A 17,236-nucleotide genomic window follows, 5' to 3' on the forward strand; every position below is an offset into this window, starting at 1 on the left:
TTGTTCGCCCACTCCTTGAATACTGCTCAGCAGTGTGGGATCCGTACCAGATAGGGTTGATAGAAGAGATAGAGAAGATGCAACGGAGAGCAGCGCGCTTCGTTACAGGATCGTTTAGTAATCGCGAAAGCGTTACGGAGATGATAGATAAACTCCAGTGGAAGACCCTGCAGGAGAGACGCTCAGTAGCTCGGTACGGGCTTTTGTTAAAGTTTCGAGAACATACCTTCACCGAAGAGTCAAGCAGTATATTGCTCCCTCCTACGTATATCTCGCGAAGAGACCATGAGGATAAAATCAGAGAGATTAGAGCCCACACAGAAACATACCGACAATCCTTCTTTCCACGAACAATACGAGACTGAAATAGAAGGGAGAACCGATAGAGGTACTCAGGGTACCCTCCGCCACACACCGTCAGGTGGCTTGCGGAGTATGGATGTAGATGTAGTATTGGTATATCAATTGCCGACAATGCTTTTTATGTGAATATGTATGCCTTGTAATTTGTTTGTGCAAGCATCATTACTATTACAATCTATGTTGTTATTTGAACACTTGAATCTTGTGTATCTTTTTACATATGATTTAGACTGTAATTTTCATGACCATTTGCATATGGTTATTATTGTAATAATCTGACACATTCTACATCCTAATGATACACTCGCATCAAGGATTCATGGATTGACTGATTGATTTTTTTAATAAAATAAAATAAAATAGCCTTCATACGATTATTAGGAGTGTCTTTCTTCCGTTTAGTATGCTCGTCCTTACAAAAAAAAATTTACTATTGTTCTGATTTGTACCAGTCACGCCCACTTTCTGTATTGTGTTCACCATATAGTTCAAAGCCTGAGTTTACACTTTCTTCACCTGATTCTTCACTAGCCATTTCATTTAGCAGTCTATAGTTACATGGATCTTCTCTCTCATCCATTTTAGTTCTCTTCTGAAATAAACAGCCGGATTCAACGTATTGAATGTGTGCTAAAATCGTATTTATGTTACGAAGAAAGATACCACTAGTGCTACTCTGGGTCCCGCAGACGCAAAAAGTACTTACCTGCTTGCTACCGTTAGTTCTTGCAGACCCAAACACGTCAAAATCGCTCCTAGACAATGGACTTCAACACACATTCAGCAATCAAATTTCACAACAATGAAAGATAAGAAGGTACACGAAATACTACACGGGTACTGTGTTATAAATCTAACAAAAATTAATCATCAACATAGCCCAGAGTCTGGACTATGCTACTCTACAATAGCAATGGAAGTTTAATTCAATATGGCAGGTTTACGCTGAAATGTCAAGATATTTGAGTACGCCTGGCATTCTTCAACTTAAATCTGTCGCCACAACCTCTCTCCACGGCCAATGAAATTAAAGGATAGCCACAAGTCAGAGTCAGATGGAAAGACAACTGACATTGTAACTAGAAACCACAGAGATAATGAAACTGTTGGTTTTAGTAGAAAATAATCAAAGTGATTGGAGCAGCTGCCATTTGAAACAAAATTAGTAATTGGTAGAAATATACACTGACGGTTAGAAGTCATACTGATTGTTCGTTTGTATCAGCTTTTCTGTGATGGGTCTTTTAGCCCAATTTTGCTTCTTTCTCCTATTTATGAAGAAAGCAATGAGAACGAAACGAGTAAAGTCACACATTTAGTACAAATAAATATAAATATGATTTTGAATGCTCATAGATCTATATATACGTTGTTGTATATCGAAACTGAGAAGTGAGAACTGTACTGTGGGGCTGTTATCACAATATCAGTGTGATACACGTGCTAAGTGTGTAAACAGCTTTCGAACTCCAGAGTCTTCGTGGAATTTCAACGTTTGCATGTCAGTTCTGTTAGAGGCAAGTGGGTTGTTAGCATTTCACAATTTCACCGCGCAAGGAAATTGTTAAGAGTCGAGCAACGTATTTACAAAATAAAGAGCCGCATGGATTGTCACATTCTTGCCCCTTTTACACTACTCGAGCCCGACCTTGAAAATTGTGCGAATGAAAAACGATGAAAAGCGATATTGTTGTTTGACAGCAAAATGGAAATTCCATTTTTTCCGTATTCATTATAATGCAAAAAATGAATTTTTGTTATGGCCAGGTACTGTAGGCCTAGTGCTTGTTGTGAAACAGGCATTGGTTCTACCCGTTTGCTCATTTACCGGACATCAGCAACTTTATTACTCAACGTATTCAACTATGGCATTACTAGGTGCTGCCCAAAATATTAATAGCCTTTTTGCTTTTTTTCTTCAAAGCTGCGGTCCTGTAGGTTAATTAAAGTAAATCTATTCTATTCATTCCTCATATTAAACTTTCCCTTGCTCCATTTGTGAAATATGCACTTTTGAAAAGTGTCTGCAGCATGTTATCACTAGAGCAAATTTTGCTTTTTCATTGCCGTATTCATTGCACAAAAGAAAGCCATTAGAACTGTGTGTGAGGTTTACACATACACATGTTGCAAGCATCTGTTTAAGCATTTGGGAATGTTAACCACAGCCTCACAGTATCAATATCTACATCCATAGGCTACTCTCCAAACCACTGTGAAATGCATGGTATAGGGTAGGCCTACTCCCCATTGTACCAATTATTGGGCTTCTTCCTGTCCCATTCATGTATGGAATGTGGGAAGAATGGCTGTTTACATGCCCACATGCATGCTCTAATTAATGTAATATTATTCTCACGTTCCCCATGGGAGTGATTTGTAAGGAATTGTAGGATATTCCTAGATTCATCATTTATAGTTTGTTGTTGATTGCTTTATAAATAGGCTTTCTCAGGACAGTTATGTCTATTTTCAAACTAGTTAGTTTTGTGTTCCATGGATCATTTGTGTGGTTTCTTGAGCACAGACCTGTGACTTCCACTGCCCTTCACTGTATGTGTTCAATATCAATTACAGGGTGGTTGCACAAGTGAATTGTAAGCAATCTCCTTTGTATATAAATTGCATTTCCTTAGTATTCTAACAATGAACCAGTCTGCCACTTGCTTTACTTAAGACTGACTCCTAGGACACACCCAATGTTACTTAGTTACAGCCATCATTTCCTCCATCCAAGATAATATGCTGCATCCTCCCTACCACGAAATCTTCAGTCCTGTAACAAATCTTGCTTGATAGGACCATATGGGCTTACTTTTGACAATAAGTGTCGGTCTGGTATTGAGTAAAATGCTATTTGGAATTTGAGAAGTACTTCTAGCTGACTGCCTTGATCTGTGGCTTCTAGGATGTCATGTGAGAAAATTGCAATTTTAGTTTTCATAATCATAGTTTTTGGAATCCTTTATTAATGGATGAAATCTGTTTCCAACAATACATTGCAGTCTTGAGTGTAGTAGTTATGTTGGGTCAACAGAAGCACCCGATTCCACCTGTCGACACTTGAGAAATATTCTACAATGGGTTGCACAAGCGATTTGTAAGCAATATCCTTTGTAGATTGTTTGCACTTCCCCAGTATTGTAGCAATAAACTGAAGTCTACCACCTGCTTTACCCACAACTGACCCTATGTGAACATTCCATTTCATATCCTTGCAAAGTGTTACACCTAGGTATTTGTATGAGTTGCCCGATTACAGCAGTGAGTCTGTGTTATTATGGTCATAGGGTATGTCTTTTTGTTTTGTGAAGTGCAAAATTTTACATTTCTGAATATTTAAAGCAAGTTGCCAGCCTCTGCACAGCTTTGAAATCTTATGAAGATCTGACTGAATATTTATGGATTATAGATAACTGCATCATTTGCAAAAAGTCTGATGTTACTATTAATATTGTCTGCAAGGTCATTAATATACAAAGTGAACATCAAGGGTCCAAACACAGTACCCTAATCTCACAAATGCTCTCCATCCTATATAACATGCTGCATCTTCCCTACCAAAAAATCCTCAATCCAGTCACAACTTTCAGTTGATATCCCATATGATTGTACTTTTGACAATAAACATAGATGTGGTACTGAGTCAAATGCTTTTCAGTAATCAACAAATACAGCATCTAACTACCGAGCGAGGTGGCGCAGTGGTAAGACACTGGACTCGCATTCGGGAGGACGACGGTTCAATCCCGCGTCCGGCCATCCTGATTTAGGTTTTCCGTGATTTCCCTAAATCGCTCCAGGCAAATGTCGGGATGGTTCCTTTCAAAGGGCACGGCCGACTTCCTTCCCCGCCCTTCCCTAATTCGAATAGACCGATGACCTCGCTGTCTGGTCTCCTTCCCCAACCAACCAACCAACCAGCATCTAACTGATTGCCTTGATGCAAAACTATTAGTACATCATGTGAGAAAAATGTAAGTGGCATTACACATGATTAATGTTTTCAAAATCCATGCTGGTTGGCACTGCGGAGGTCATTTTGTTCCAGATACCTCATAATGTCTGAGCTGAGAACATGTTCTAAGATTCTACAACAAATTGATGTCGAGGACATTGGACGGTAGTTTTATGGATCACTTCACGCTACCCTTCTTGTAGACATGTGTGATGTGTCTTTTTACAATAACTGGACATTGTTTTCTGTTCAAGGGATCTATGATAGATTATAATTGGAGGAGGAGCTACCTCAACTGCAAATTCAGTATAGAAACTGACAGAATTCCATCGGGCCCTGGACTTCGTTCAGTTTTAACAATTTCAACTGTTTCCCAACACCACTAACACTAATACTTATTTCATTCATCTTTTCAGTTGTATGAGGATTCAGTTGGGACAATTTTCCTGTTTTCCTTCATAAAGGAACATTTGAAAATGGAGTTAAGCGTTTCAGCTTTTGCTTTGCTACCCTTGGTTTCAGTTTGTGTCTCATTAGGGACTGGACACTAATTTTGGTGAAACTAACAGCCTTTATATACAACCAGAATTTTTTTGGGTTCTGTGAAAGGTTACTTCACAATATTCTGCTGTGGTCATCATTGAAGGCACCACACATTGCTGTCTTGACAGACAAATGCATTTCATTCAGCATCTCTTTACCTATAGCTATACGTTCTCCTTTGCACTTATTGCTTTAGAAGTATCTTTACAGTGACTGTATAGCATGAGATTCCATTCCATTATGAACTGTTCTACTGGGTACATGCCTGTCCAGTACAAGGTCAACTATTCTTTTAAACTTGAGCCAGAGTTCCTCAGCTTGCTTCTGCCCTGTGCTGAAAATTTCAAGTTCCTCATTGAGATAATACATTACTGATTTTTTGTCTAAGTTACTGAACATACATACCTTTCCTTTTGTTGTAGTTGTCTTTTGTACTTTGGTAATAGTTGTTGCCACAACCGTGTCGTGGTCACTGATCCTGAAGAGGATATCCTCAACAAGGTTAGGTCTGTTTCTTGCCATTAGATCCAATATATTTCGATCGTGAGTGGGGTTTCTAACTATCTGTTCTGTATAGTTTTCAGAGAAGGCGTTTATTGAAGTTTCACAGGATGTCTTATCACGCCCACCACTAACAAACCTGTAATTTTCCCAGTTGACTGTTGGACATTAAAGTCTCCACCAATGATTATAGTATGATCGGAGAACTTATGTACAAATGAACTGAGGTTTTCTCTAAAGTTTTAGGTTACATCCTGAGATGAGTCTGATGGGCAATAGAAGAATCCAATTATCATTTTATGGCCACCCTTGATGCTGTGTCTTGCCCAAACAATCTCACATGCAGCTCCAATTTCTACCTTGGTGGATTTTAGATTCTTGTCTATTGTGCAAATACACCACCTCGATTTCCCATTTGCCTATCCTCTTGATATACCCTTAAATTTTCTCCAAAAATTCTACTGTTATAAATTTCAGGTGTCAACTAGCTTCCTGTACCTAGTATTATCTGAGCTTCAAATACTAACAAAGAGATAGAGGGGCTGGCCAGTAATTACCTCAGCTCAGTACAGCTGAAAGTTACACAAAACAGAACAGAAAATTTGCATTCCTAGCTTTCGGAACTTTGTTCCTCCCTGATGAAGGAACAAAGTTTCGAAAGCTAGGAATGTAAATTTTCTGTTCTGTTTTGTGTAACTTTTGGCTGTACTGAGCTGAGGTAAGTACTGGCCAGCCCCTCTATCTCTTTGTTAGTATTTGTTTCACATCTTTATATGAGATTTTCCATTAATCATTATCTGAGCTTCACCACTTTTAATAAGCACTTGAATTTCTGGCACTCTGTTGCAAATGCTTCGGCAGTTTACCATTAGGATTTTAATACTCTCACCTGTGGGAGACATTTCTGTCGATCTTACACTGATACTTCTGGGTTTCCTACAACTATCATTATATGGATTGGATGGAGGGTCGCTATATATATATCCCAGGAAGTCACAGCTTTGCTTGTCACAGTACTTTCAAAGTCTCCGGTTCAGACCTTCCGCTCTTCGCCACTCACTGGAATGAACCAAGAATGACATCAGAGCCCAGACAACAGGCATCATTTGTTCCAACATGAGCCACAATCTGCTGTTGATTGCACCCTGTTCCCTCAGTGGCTGCTGGAATAGCCTCTTTGACATGTTGTGTGAGGCCCCCAGGCACACACATTGTTGCCATTTTCGTTATACGTTCGAACTGCCGACGATTAATAGACCCCTTCCTTTTTGCATATGCCGCCTTCTGACTGGACAAAACACATTTCCCCAAAACAGGTGAAGTGAGTCCCACTGGCTCAGTTTCAGTAAAAGACTGCATGTTCTTTACAACATTTGTCACATGTTTTCAATGTCACTTGTCAAAGCCATCGACTAGTGGAAGACTCTCCAGGAGAGACGCTCAGTAGCTCGGTACGGGCTTTTGTTGAAGTTTCTAGAACATACCTTCACCGAGGAGTCAAGCAGTATATTGCTCCCTCCTACGTATATCTCGCGAAGAGACCTTGAGGATAAAATCAGAGAGATTAGAGCCCACACAGAGGCATACCGACAATCCTTCTTTCCACGAACAATATGAGACTGGAATAGAAGGGAGAACCGATAGAGGTACTCAAGGTACCCTCCGCCATACACCGTCAGGTGGCTTGCGGAGTATGGATGTAGATGTAGATGTTGGTTAGAAGGATTGATACAATACCCTGAGTCCTTCCTGGTCCCCACCCACCTGCCAGGATGCCTAGCATAATCCGAAGGCTGACAGTTTGGTTGAAAGTTGGCAAAGCCAATGGATGTGAAAGCAAAAAACCTGGTTGTGGTAAAAAGTTATCTGTGCTTAGTCCCTTTGGAAAAAATCACCACTGATGATATATTATTATTGTCATGTTGTTTACAACATTTGTCACATGTTTTCAATGTCACTTGTCAAAGCCATCGACTAGTATCACATGTTCCTCTTTATCCAAATATATTGTTCACAGCATTTGCAAGGGAAACATATTCCCATTACTGATTTACTGTGAGCTGTCTCTAAGTGATTTGCATTTCATGTTAACCGATTATAAAGCTGGGTATGAATCTAGAACAGGGGCAATGCCATTACTTGCTTGTTTTGCTGAATAATGTTGGCAGGAGTCATTATTACATTTAGTGGTAACTCAAGATGATGTCCAAACAGCTGATTTAAGTACCCATGACGAGAGCAGCAGACAGGTGTGGTTTGTAACTATGAGTTGCGCTACTAACAAAACACATCACACTTTCTCACCTGTCAAGGTTTCCAGTAGCTGCCTGGTGGTTACAAGAAACATGCACTTTGCCGCCATATGTACTGTATGGATAAAAGTGAATTAATTGAAGAATTCAATGTTGCTAGCCAACACCCAACCGAACTGTCAGCTTTGAATCTGACTTAGTACTCAGTCTACACCACAGAATGGTATGCCACCACATCTATGAGTTCATGTTCAAATTTGTTTGCTGTGACAACTCACAACCTGTCACCTTCCGACCTATCCTATACATTGGGCTATGCTATAGATCAGTCTATCACCACAACCTACATTTCAAAAACTAATACAGACACAAATGCAGTTTGTCAATCTGTTCCCTTTTGTTGTGCGCGCATGGAGAGCTGCATCAAACCAGTCTCAGGACTGAAGACCACAACCACAACAACAACAACAACAAAAAACCTATGGTGGCACATCCAGAATGTCATTATGTTACGGGAAGAAACCAACATAGGGTATCAGTAGGTTCAGCTGACCCGAAAAAGCCCTCTGGCTGGTGGTGTCCCTATTCTAGATTTTTAATAATGTGATCAGGCATCTGCCATTTTTCATTCTATATATTTTTGTATCAGAATGGTATGCAGTTACTGGAATCGAATTACCAGTAGTAGTCTCATTCAGATCATCTTCTCTTATTTAGAAATGTTAATAAAAGAAATAAGGTAGGTGTTGATCTCGCCCTGTGTTTAAGATTTTTATCTGATTATGAGTTGGTTTTGAAATCTCAGTGTTCAACTACCTTTAGGATGTATCGTCATGCACTTTCTTCTGGGCCTCAAATTTAGGTGTGTTTCTTGCTGTTGCCGTGTAGTTAAATGTATTCATTAACAGTAGTGTTCCTGTATGTGATTTGTCTGCGCAACTTTCAATGTTGAATTCACCAAAATTCAGGGTCCGACTCAACCCCATTTCAGACTATCTGAGCGACAAAGGAATGATGTTTTGAAACGCAGAGTAGTTAATATGAGTAAACTAGCTCTGCAGGAGTTGATGACTCATGCTAGGTCATAGTGATTCCACAACCATTTGCCTCTCCGGTCAGTGTCACCACTTACTTTTGTGCCATGAGGTCTGTTGTTTTTTGCACAAAAAATTGGGGTCCCTTGCTGTACACTGAAGTATACAAAAAGAGATTCACACTCTTTGTATAAGATCATGCACTGCATAGAACAGAAAAGGAAACTGAATTAAAACTAAGGCTCCCTTTGAATGCAATAACTGGTTTGAGAGGCCCAGCCCCTTGCATTGCTAAAGGACCACTTATCTTGTGGCAACAAGAACCAAGTTTGTAAGAATGTGTTGTTTCTGGAGGATTATCTGACAGGTATAACACAGCTGCTGGTATTCCATGTTATGCTACAGATTCTTACATACAAGCTGTTTGATGTAACAGTGTCACATAAGTTTCTGGACACAAGTTAAAAAAAAATATTTTAAAACGATGATGTGACTTACCAAACGAAAGTGCTGGCAGGTCGATAGACACACAAACATACACACAAAATGTTTGTGTTTGTTTGTGTGTCTATCGACCTGCCAGCACTTTCGATTGGTAAGTCACATCATCTTTGTTTTTAGATATATTTTTCCCACGTGGAATGTTTCCCTCTATTATATTCAAAATATTTTATAATCAATTTAATCAGTAATGATCATCATCAGATCAAGTCCCCGATAGTGTAATTATATAAAAGCTGTCATTTCTATTAACACAGACTGATGTCAAGACGATCATTATAGACTGAAACACATTACCAAACAAAATTTAAAAAACTTTCTCATGATCGGGCTGATGTAAGTACTATAATTTGAAGCATTTGTGTCACTGTATCTTCGTCATGATGATACCACAAATTTGCTTTCCTGTATGCAGTTCTGTAGCTATAGGGGTTGGACAAAAAAATAGAAACACTGCAAGAAATGCACATGTGAACGTAAATGCCAATGATAGCCAAGCCTCAGGTGGACATGTCATTTTTGACCACTGATTGCACTTGTGCAATGTCCCCAATATGTTGCAAGGGATAGTTGTGGTCAGAACACAGTGCTCTGTGTAGTTGTGAGTGCATTATGTTGGAGCTAAGTGAGTTTGAACATGGGCAGACTGTTAGTGCTCGAATGGTGGGTGCTTCAATAAACAAGATAGCTGAAGTATTTGGTATATCAAAGATTTATACAGCATACAGGGAAAGCACAAAAATATGATATGCTAACTCACAACGTGCACAAAAGTGTGTGATGAGAAATTGTGAAGGAAGGTCATTGAAGAAGATTGTGGTGAAAGATATAAGAGCATGACAGCAACAAAAATCACTTCAGAACTGAATGTCGCACTCGTGAACACTGTCAGCATGAAAACACACGAAGGGAGCTCTGTAAGCAGGAAACAGTAGGGTGAGCTACAATTCCAAAACCATTCATCATTGATGCAAATGCCCCTAACGACTAAACATAAAATCTGAAATGCGAAGAAATTTTGTCATATGAGTCTTGTTTCACAGTATTTCCAATTCCTGACCAAGTTTATGTCCCAAGAGTGAAACCTGGTGTGGGTACGGTTATGATTTAGGCAGCCATATTGTGGATTCCATGGGCCTGTAGTTACTCAGCAAGGATGCATTACTACCAATGATTATGTGGCCATTTTGGCTGGTCTGGTCCATCCTATAGTACAGTGTTTGTTCACAACAGTAATGCTGTGTTCCAAGATGATAGTGCCCCTGTTCTCACAGATCACATTGTCTGTGACTGGTCTTGCGAGCACCAGCATGAACTATTATATCTCCCTTGTCCACCAGTCAGTCACCAGAGCTCAATATTGTTGAGCCTTTGTGGTCTATCTTGGAGAGAAGGTGTGTGATCACTATCCACCCTCATCATCGTTACCTCAACTTGGCATTATGTTGCATGAAGAATTATGTAAGATTCTCTTGAAAACCATACAGGATCTGTGCTTATCCATTCCACAATGGCTGAAAGCTGTTTTGAATGCCATCACGATGTGTTGTGTTTTTGGTGTTCACATTTTTGTCCAATCCCTGTATTTAGCTACAATGTAGTTACTATATTGCAAAGAAAATTGAGGTTTAATAGTTGAACAAAAATTGCATGTACTTTGCTTTGATGGGAAATGTATAGTTATAATGTATGCCTCTAGATTTAGAGTTATTGTGAGTATGACACTTTACATTTGTTGAAATGTAGATCAGCACCATGTAAAATATGGATTCAACTAAAAGATGTTGCAAATGCCAAGTATCACATAAAAATCTGAGTACAAGCTTCTTTGTCTGATATGGTGTAAAAGAAACCACTGTACGATCTAATAAGAAAATGGCATCATACTGTCTAGCGGAAGGTCCATTCTGCATAGGTGGTTTTAGGATGAAACACAAAGAAGTTGTACAATGTTGAGATAGCGTTACTGCTGAGAATGAACACTATCCACAGTGTTCAATTTAAGTGTGACAAGAGTAAGGTGTATAACTGTAATGGTCATCAAGATTTTCAAATAAGATTTATGTAAGTAAAATTAGAGTCTCAAGTAAAATACAGTGACTGATAACAGATTTTCATTTCTTTTCAGACATGGCATTCAGTGGCAAAGTGGTTTTAATTACAGGTGCTAGTTCTGGAATTGGTGCAGCGACAGCAATACACTTATCACGGCTTGGAGCTTCTCTTTCTTTAACAGGCCGAAATGAGGAAAACCTGAAAAAAGTGGCAAAGTCCTGTGAGGTTCTTCCTGAGCATCCTCAACCATTTTTGCAGACTGGGGACATCACCAATGAAAATGATACAAAAAATATTGTAGAAGCAACATTAAAACATTACGGCAAACTTGATGTTTTAGTGAATAATGCTGGTATTATAGAGACTGGAAGTATTGAGAATACATCATTAGATCAATATGACCGAATCTTCAATACAAATGTTAGGTCTATGTACCACATTACTATGTTAGCAGTTCCCCATCTTATAAAAACAAAAGGCAGTATAGTCAATGTATCAAGTGTGAATGGTATACGATCATTTCCTGGAGTACTGGCATACAATATGTCTAAAGCTGCAGTGGATCAGTTTACAAGGTGTATTGCTTTGGAATTGGCAGCCAAACAGGTTCGTGTTAACAGTGTCAATCCTGGAGTGACACTAACAGAGCTGCAGAAACGGGGTGGTTTGGATGAAGAAGCTTACTCAAAATTTTTAGAACGTAGCAAAGAAACACATGCTCTTGGTCGTGTAGGGAAACCTGAGGAAGTGGCTGAAGCAATAGCTTTCCTAGCCGGTGATACTGCAAGCTTTATTACTGGTGCAAGTTTGCCCGTGGATGGAGGCCGTCATGCTATGGGTGTACGATAAGCCCAAATTTTGTTGAAAGTATTCAAATACTTGAATGGGGCTTTCATGGTTTAATACTGCAGCCATTTATACTATACAATAGATGAAGTCATATTATGGGACCTAAGCATTTATATATACATGTGATACTTACTGTAAAAATTATACTATGAATAAATGTAATTTTCACCAATGTAATTCACTTTAATCACCTTTCAACCAAATCTTTTGAACTTAAAAAATGCAGACAACACATAAATTAACAAATATTCTTTTAGTGAGGGAGAAATTTGCTTTGACCAATCAACAGTTTAAAGGCCACCAGTGGTAAATACCATAATTTTCATAAAGTAGGTAATATTAATGAAGTTATCCAGAATTAACTAGACATACATTATTTGTAGTGAGTTTGATGATAATTTTCTCTCCGATAGTAATGACTGAGGTCACTCAGAGTTGTCATCCAGCTTTGGGTTATTTCCCACAGTTCACCAGGAGATTTGTGGTCCATAGAGCATCAGCTACTAAAAACTTGTTCATACACTCAAATAATTCCAGTGATTTAAATGTAAAGTAACAGTAAATAGTTTTCTCTCAGCATGGTGGTCAAATATTGCCAATAAGACTTGCAAAGGTCTGCTTCAGATTAGAAAAGAAAAATTGTGTATAACAGAAAAATAAGCAATTATTTTCATGATAAGGGTTAGAGAAAACTTACAGGAAGATCATTGGAGGGGGTGGGGTGGGGGAGGGAGAGAGGGGGGGGGGAGAGAGAGAGAGAGAGAGAGAGAGAGAGAGAGAGAGAGAGAGAGAGAGAGAGAGAGAAAACCCTCAACAGTGTGTTAGTGTCTTGATGAAAAAAATTGACTTGTCGGGTGCAGCCGAGTTTCTTGCAACAATAACTTTATTTATTGGTAAAGTGAACAACTGCATCCAGCTCACTTATAGCAGTCAGGAGAAGCTCAGCAAAAAGAAAAGAATAAACACACTATTTCTGCAGTGTCATCTGTGGTGGCATGCACAATTTCACTTGACAAATATGCCAACAATACTCAGCAGGCAACAGTAGATGATGATGATTATGATTATGATGATGTTGCTACATCAGCCCCCATGTTAGAACAGTGTGTCATCTATGAAACATGCAGGGAAGTGCACATGCCATCCAGAATGGTTCGTGTGTGTTGGTTGGGAACTGTGTCGGTTGGTTGTTGAGCTTGCAGGTGAGACTGAGTCTGAGGTCATGGTCGCAGTTCTGTCACATTGGCTGACGATATGTCATGACGTGTCTGACGTGGTCAACAGAGAGAGTGATGGGTATGCTGTTGACACAAATATCTAACGTCCATGAACCTCTTTGTAATATATGGCATAGGCCTGTGTGCAGAGCTTGTAGCGAAGGCTTCATGCCATCTCTGTGTAGCATCATGTTTGAACAGCTGACCAAGTCGTGATATATGTAATGGATGTGTGCCATGTCTAGAACCTTGACGATGGTGAAAAAAAAGCTATGTACTCATGCAAATGAGTAGAAAGTCTGGCTGATCTTGTCTGGTGGATGGCAGAGAGCTGGTGTCAACAAATTTGCCTGGAAGATGTATCACTTTGCCGAAAACCAGCTCTGCCAATGAAGCCTCTAGGTACAGTTTGTAGGTATTTTGTGAACCAAGTAACATGCTAAGCAGAGCAGTTGTCTGGTCATATCATGCCACATGAGAGCAGCTTTTAGTGAACAGCGCTACACACTATCAGATTGTTGCTTGCTGGGTGATAAATTGTGGTTTTATGATTGACATATCCACAGAAAATTGCAAGCTTGGTCAGTAATGCTGATTCAAATTGCCTGCCACAATCTGCTATGTCCAGTGGGCAACCAAATCTTGGTAATTTCATGGACACGAAGGTGGAGGTTAATATTTCCAGGCTGTGTCCAATGGTACTGCTTATGCCCAGCAAGTGAAACAATCTACAATAGTCAACTGGTATCGCAGAGCACCTGATGGAGGTAAAGGACCCATGACGTTGAGGTGTACATGTGCAAAATATGAGGTGTGTCAGGAATTTGTGCACTGATGAACGTATGTGGATAGACACTTTGCGGCACTGCCGTGGTGCACACGTGCAGGTCCACTCGTGGCAGTCCTCCTCCATTCCCGGCTGGACAATGCGCTTGGACATCGAACAAAATGTCAGAAGGTCTCTGGGGTGAGACAAGTTGTTTAAGTTGCACAAAGGCTTGCTTGCAACATTGAGCAGGTAGGAAGGGTCCTTGCAGACGTCACCATATATTTTAGCACCTGTGCCAGGCACACTAACAAGTTGGTAGCTGATGATGGTGATAAACTGCATGATAAATTCCAGATGATTATATTGTCTTGTTGAACAGTTGTTACTATTCTGCCTGAATGGATACATTAATTGTTTATTGTCTGCATAGATACTGAAATCTCTCACATCTATCTGTACCTGGAAATATTCAATGGCTTCATACAAGGCGAGAAGTTTTCCATCACAAGTGCTTCACTTGCATTGCAATGGTGACAGTTTATGAGAATAAAAGGCTAGTGGTTGCCACGAGTCATCTGTCCATTGTTGTAATACAGCACTTATAGCTGTTTGGCTTGCATGAGCACACTGCCTCTGGCCACTGCACTGGAGAGTTTTGGCTTTGATATTCGCAGAATAGCTTCAGCTTTGTTCAGTAGGGGAAGGGAGCCAGCAAAGGACAGACGTGGACTGCGAAAATTGACTTTGGGTCATCCACATATATATTTAGCTGTGTTCAAAATGAAACTGTACTGTTCCAATTATGGACACAGTTCAGAGGAGTTGGTGTTCTTCTTTGGTCATCAAAAAGATCAAGATATCATCAAGTTAGGCAAAGCAGAAGGGTAGGCCTTGTGGTAAAGAATCAAATCTTTGCCACTATTGGGCTGCATTACGTAAACCAAAGGTCATAAACATGATAGTGAACAACCTGAATGGTGTAATAAATGCAGTTTTTGCTGTATCTTCTTCTACCACCAGTATTTGAGTATAAGCCTTGGCACAACCCAGCATGCTAAAGGTCGTTGCACCATGTAAAGCATAATTAAAATCTTGCAGCAATGGAACTGGGTAACAGTCCGGTATGTTTCTTGCACTAAGTACTTTATAATCACCACATGGACACCATGCTCCACTCTTCTTAGAAACCAGATGCAGCAGAGACAATGATGGACTATGTGATGGTCAGATAATGCCTTCTTTCAACAAGGTGGCAAACGCCGCCTTAGCTACTGCTGGGTGATCCAGTGCCAAACGTTGAGGCCCACATGTTACTGGAGAACTGTCCATGGTTTTAATAAAATGCACAGTTTTATGCTGCACATGTTTCGGAGCTCTAGGCGGCCTAGTCAGAGCAGGAAATCGGCATAATATAGAAGCATACTTATAGTCCTTCACTTACATTAGTTTGACACTGTGTACACTCATGCTATGGCAGAACCCAGTTGTAGTCAGGCCAGTCTCACAAGTTGGGAATTTGCCATGTCCAGCATCAGTCAGTAGTATGCCAGGAAATCTGTGCTGATGATTGGCTCAGCTATGTTGAAGTCCCAGATCAACGCATGGAATAGTCTGTAGTCCAGTTCCACACACCGAGTTCCATACGTTGATATTGTGGAATTGTTAGCAGCCAACAAGTAGAATGTGGTCAATGGCCAACAGCAGTGCACTGAGGTTGATGTCCATATGTTCAAATCAGAATGTGAATCCACTAGATATTTTAGCCTAGTCCTCTTGTCAATGGTAAACAGGCACTCCGATCCTGCCTAATAGGTGGCTGCACCTTAGACTGACTACTGTTAGCATTTGGGAAAGAGCACAGACTTGTGCACTTACATGCCTTTTCACCAAACTCCTGATGATACCATCATATTGATTGTTATGAAGTAGAAGGTGAGGTGTTGTTCAAGGATCACCTCCTGGATCTGCAATGATAACATATTTTGTCTCATCGAGCTGTTTGCAAAGGGCATTTACTTTCACCATCGGTGAATCGTAATCAGTATTGCCAACAGCTGCTGCATAACTGCCACAGAACTAACTCTTGCAGCAGTGATAACCTGTTGTATGTGGTCTGCAAGTTTCATAACAGTGTCTAGTGACATTTCTGTTAAAGGCTCCACAATTGACATAAGTTGCGACTATTGAGCCATATCATAAGTAATGGGTTGTCATGAACAGTACCGTCACCTCGCTTCATAAGTGCCAGAGGTACTGGGACAGTTTACAATACCCAATGCCCCTTGGTGTGATCTTTTTGTGATATGGCTACTCTTCAGATGAGCTGTTTTTTATTTCCTGTAAGGCTATTTTCTTATTCCCTATAAGACTTCTGCCAGTGGCACAGTTATAATATCCTGTAATTCGCAGCATATTGATGGTCTAGCTGCTTACTGCCAACAAAAACATTGTTGAATCAGTGGGAATCCCTGCATAATTGAAACTCGCTTCCACTTGTGCAACCAGAGTATGGGATTAAGTGGCCAACGTACAGCTAATGATGATATTATGGCTTCTTCTTACATCTTGTAACATATTCTGGTGTGGTTCGTCGTCAAGGCTTTAATTGCGTCAGTGTCACCAGCTGTGGGGGTGCACCTGAGTTCAAGGCCACTAAACTTGTTAGGTGTATTCTTCCAAGGCTACTAGGGTGTATAGACGATACATTCTCCAAATTACACAGAACATTAACTTGATTTGTTGGTAAACCGAACAACACCATCCAAGTCATTTGTAACCGTGAGGAGATGTCTCAGATTGATGTAGAATTTTCCCTTACCACACTGAAACAGCTAACGATGAATAACTAGACAATCTAATACATAACTATGTACAATCACCAAGAGTCAGCAAAAAGCAAAGAATAAAAATATTGTCCCTGCAGCATCATCTGTGGCAGCATGTACAATTTGCATTGACAAATGTGCTGAAAATACACAACAGATGACAGTGACATGTTGCTACAAACACATCCATAATTACCTGTGACTTATATTCAGCTAGAGGTGAGGTACTATTAAAGGCAACAAAGTGTTACAACAGTTACCCATTGATAATTCTATATAAATATTTTCGTAGTTTCATGCTAACTAAACATTTTAGACTCTCACGAGCTGAGTGGGGAACAAAATGGCCAACTACATGGTGCTGCATAT

The 17,236-nt window shown here is 39.9% G+C and overlaps 1 protein-coding gene across 3 annotated transcripts; it reads left to right on the top strand.

Annotated features, from left to right (window-relative positions):
- The first annotated feature begins 1,428 nt into the window (after window positions 1-1,428).
- On the top strand, window positions 1,429-12,228 carry LOC124615529 (3-oxoacyl-[acyl-carrier-protein] reductase FabG-like). Of its 3 annotated transcripts, none has more exons than XM_047143491.1 (2): window positions 1,429-1,554; window positions 11,281-12,228. In XM_047143491.1, the coding sequence occupies exon 2, from the start codon at window positions 11,283-11,285 to the stop codon at window positions 12,054-12,056; it is 774 nt and encodes a 257-aa protein (XP_046999447.1). In that variant the 5' UTR covers window positions 1,429-1,554; window positions 11,281-11,282; the 3' UTR covers window positions 12,057-12,228. The 3 variants fall into 3 exon arrangements, with proteins under 3 accessions (XP_046999447.1, XP_046999446.1, XP_046999445.1); XM_047143490.1 differs by lacking the exon at window positions 1,429-1,554 and adding an exon at window positions 1,731-1,880; XM_047143489.1 differs by lacking the exon at window positions 1,429-1,554 and adding an exon at window positions 2,214-2,241.
- The last annotated feature ends 5,008 nt before the right edge of the window (window positions 12,229-17,236 follow it).

This window comes from Schistocerca americana, chromosome 5, assembly GCF_021461395.2.
Source record: "Schistocerca americana isolate TAMUIC-IGC-003095 chromosome 5, iqSchAmer2.1, whole genome shotgun sequence".
Classification (NCBI taxonomy): Eukaryota; Metazoa; Arthropoda; class Insecta; order Orthoptera; family Acrididae; genus Schistocerca; species Schistocerca americana.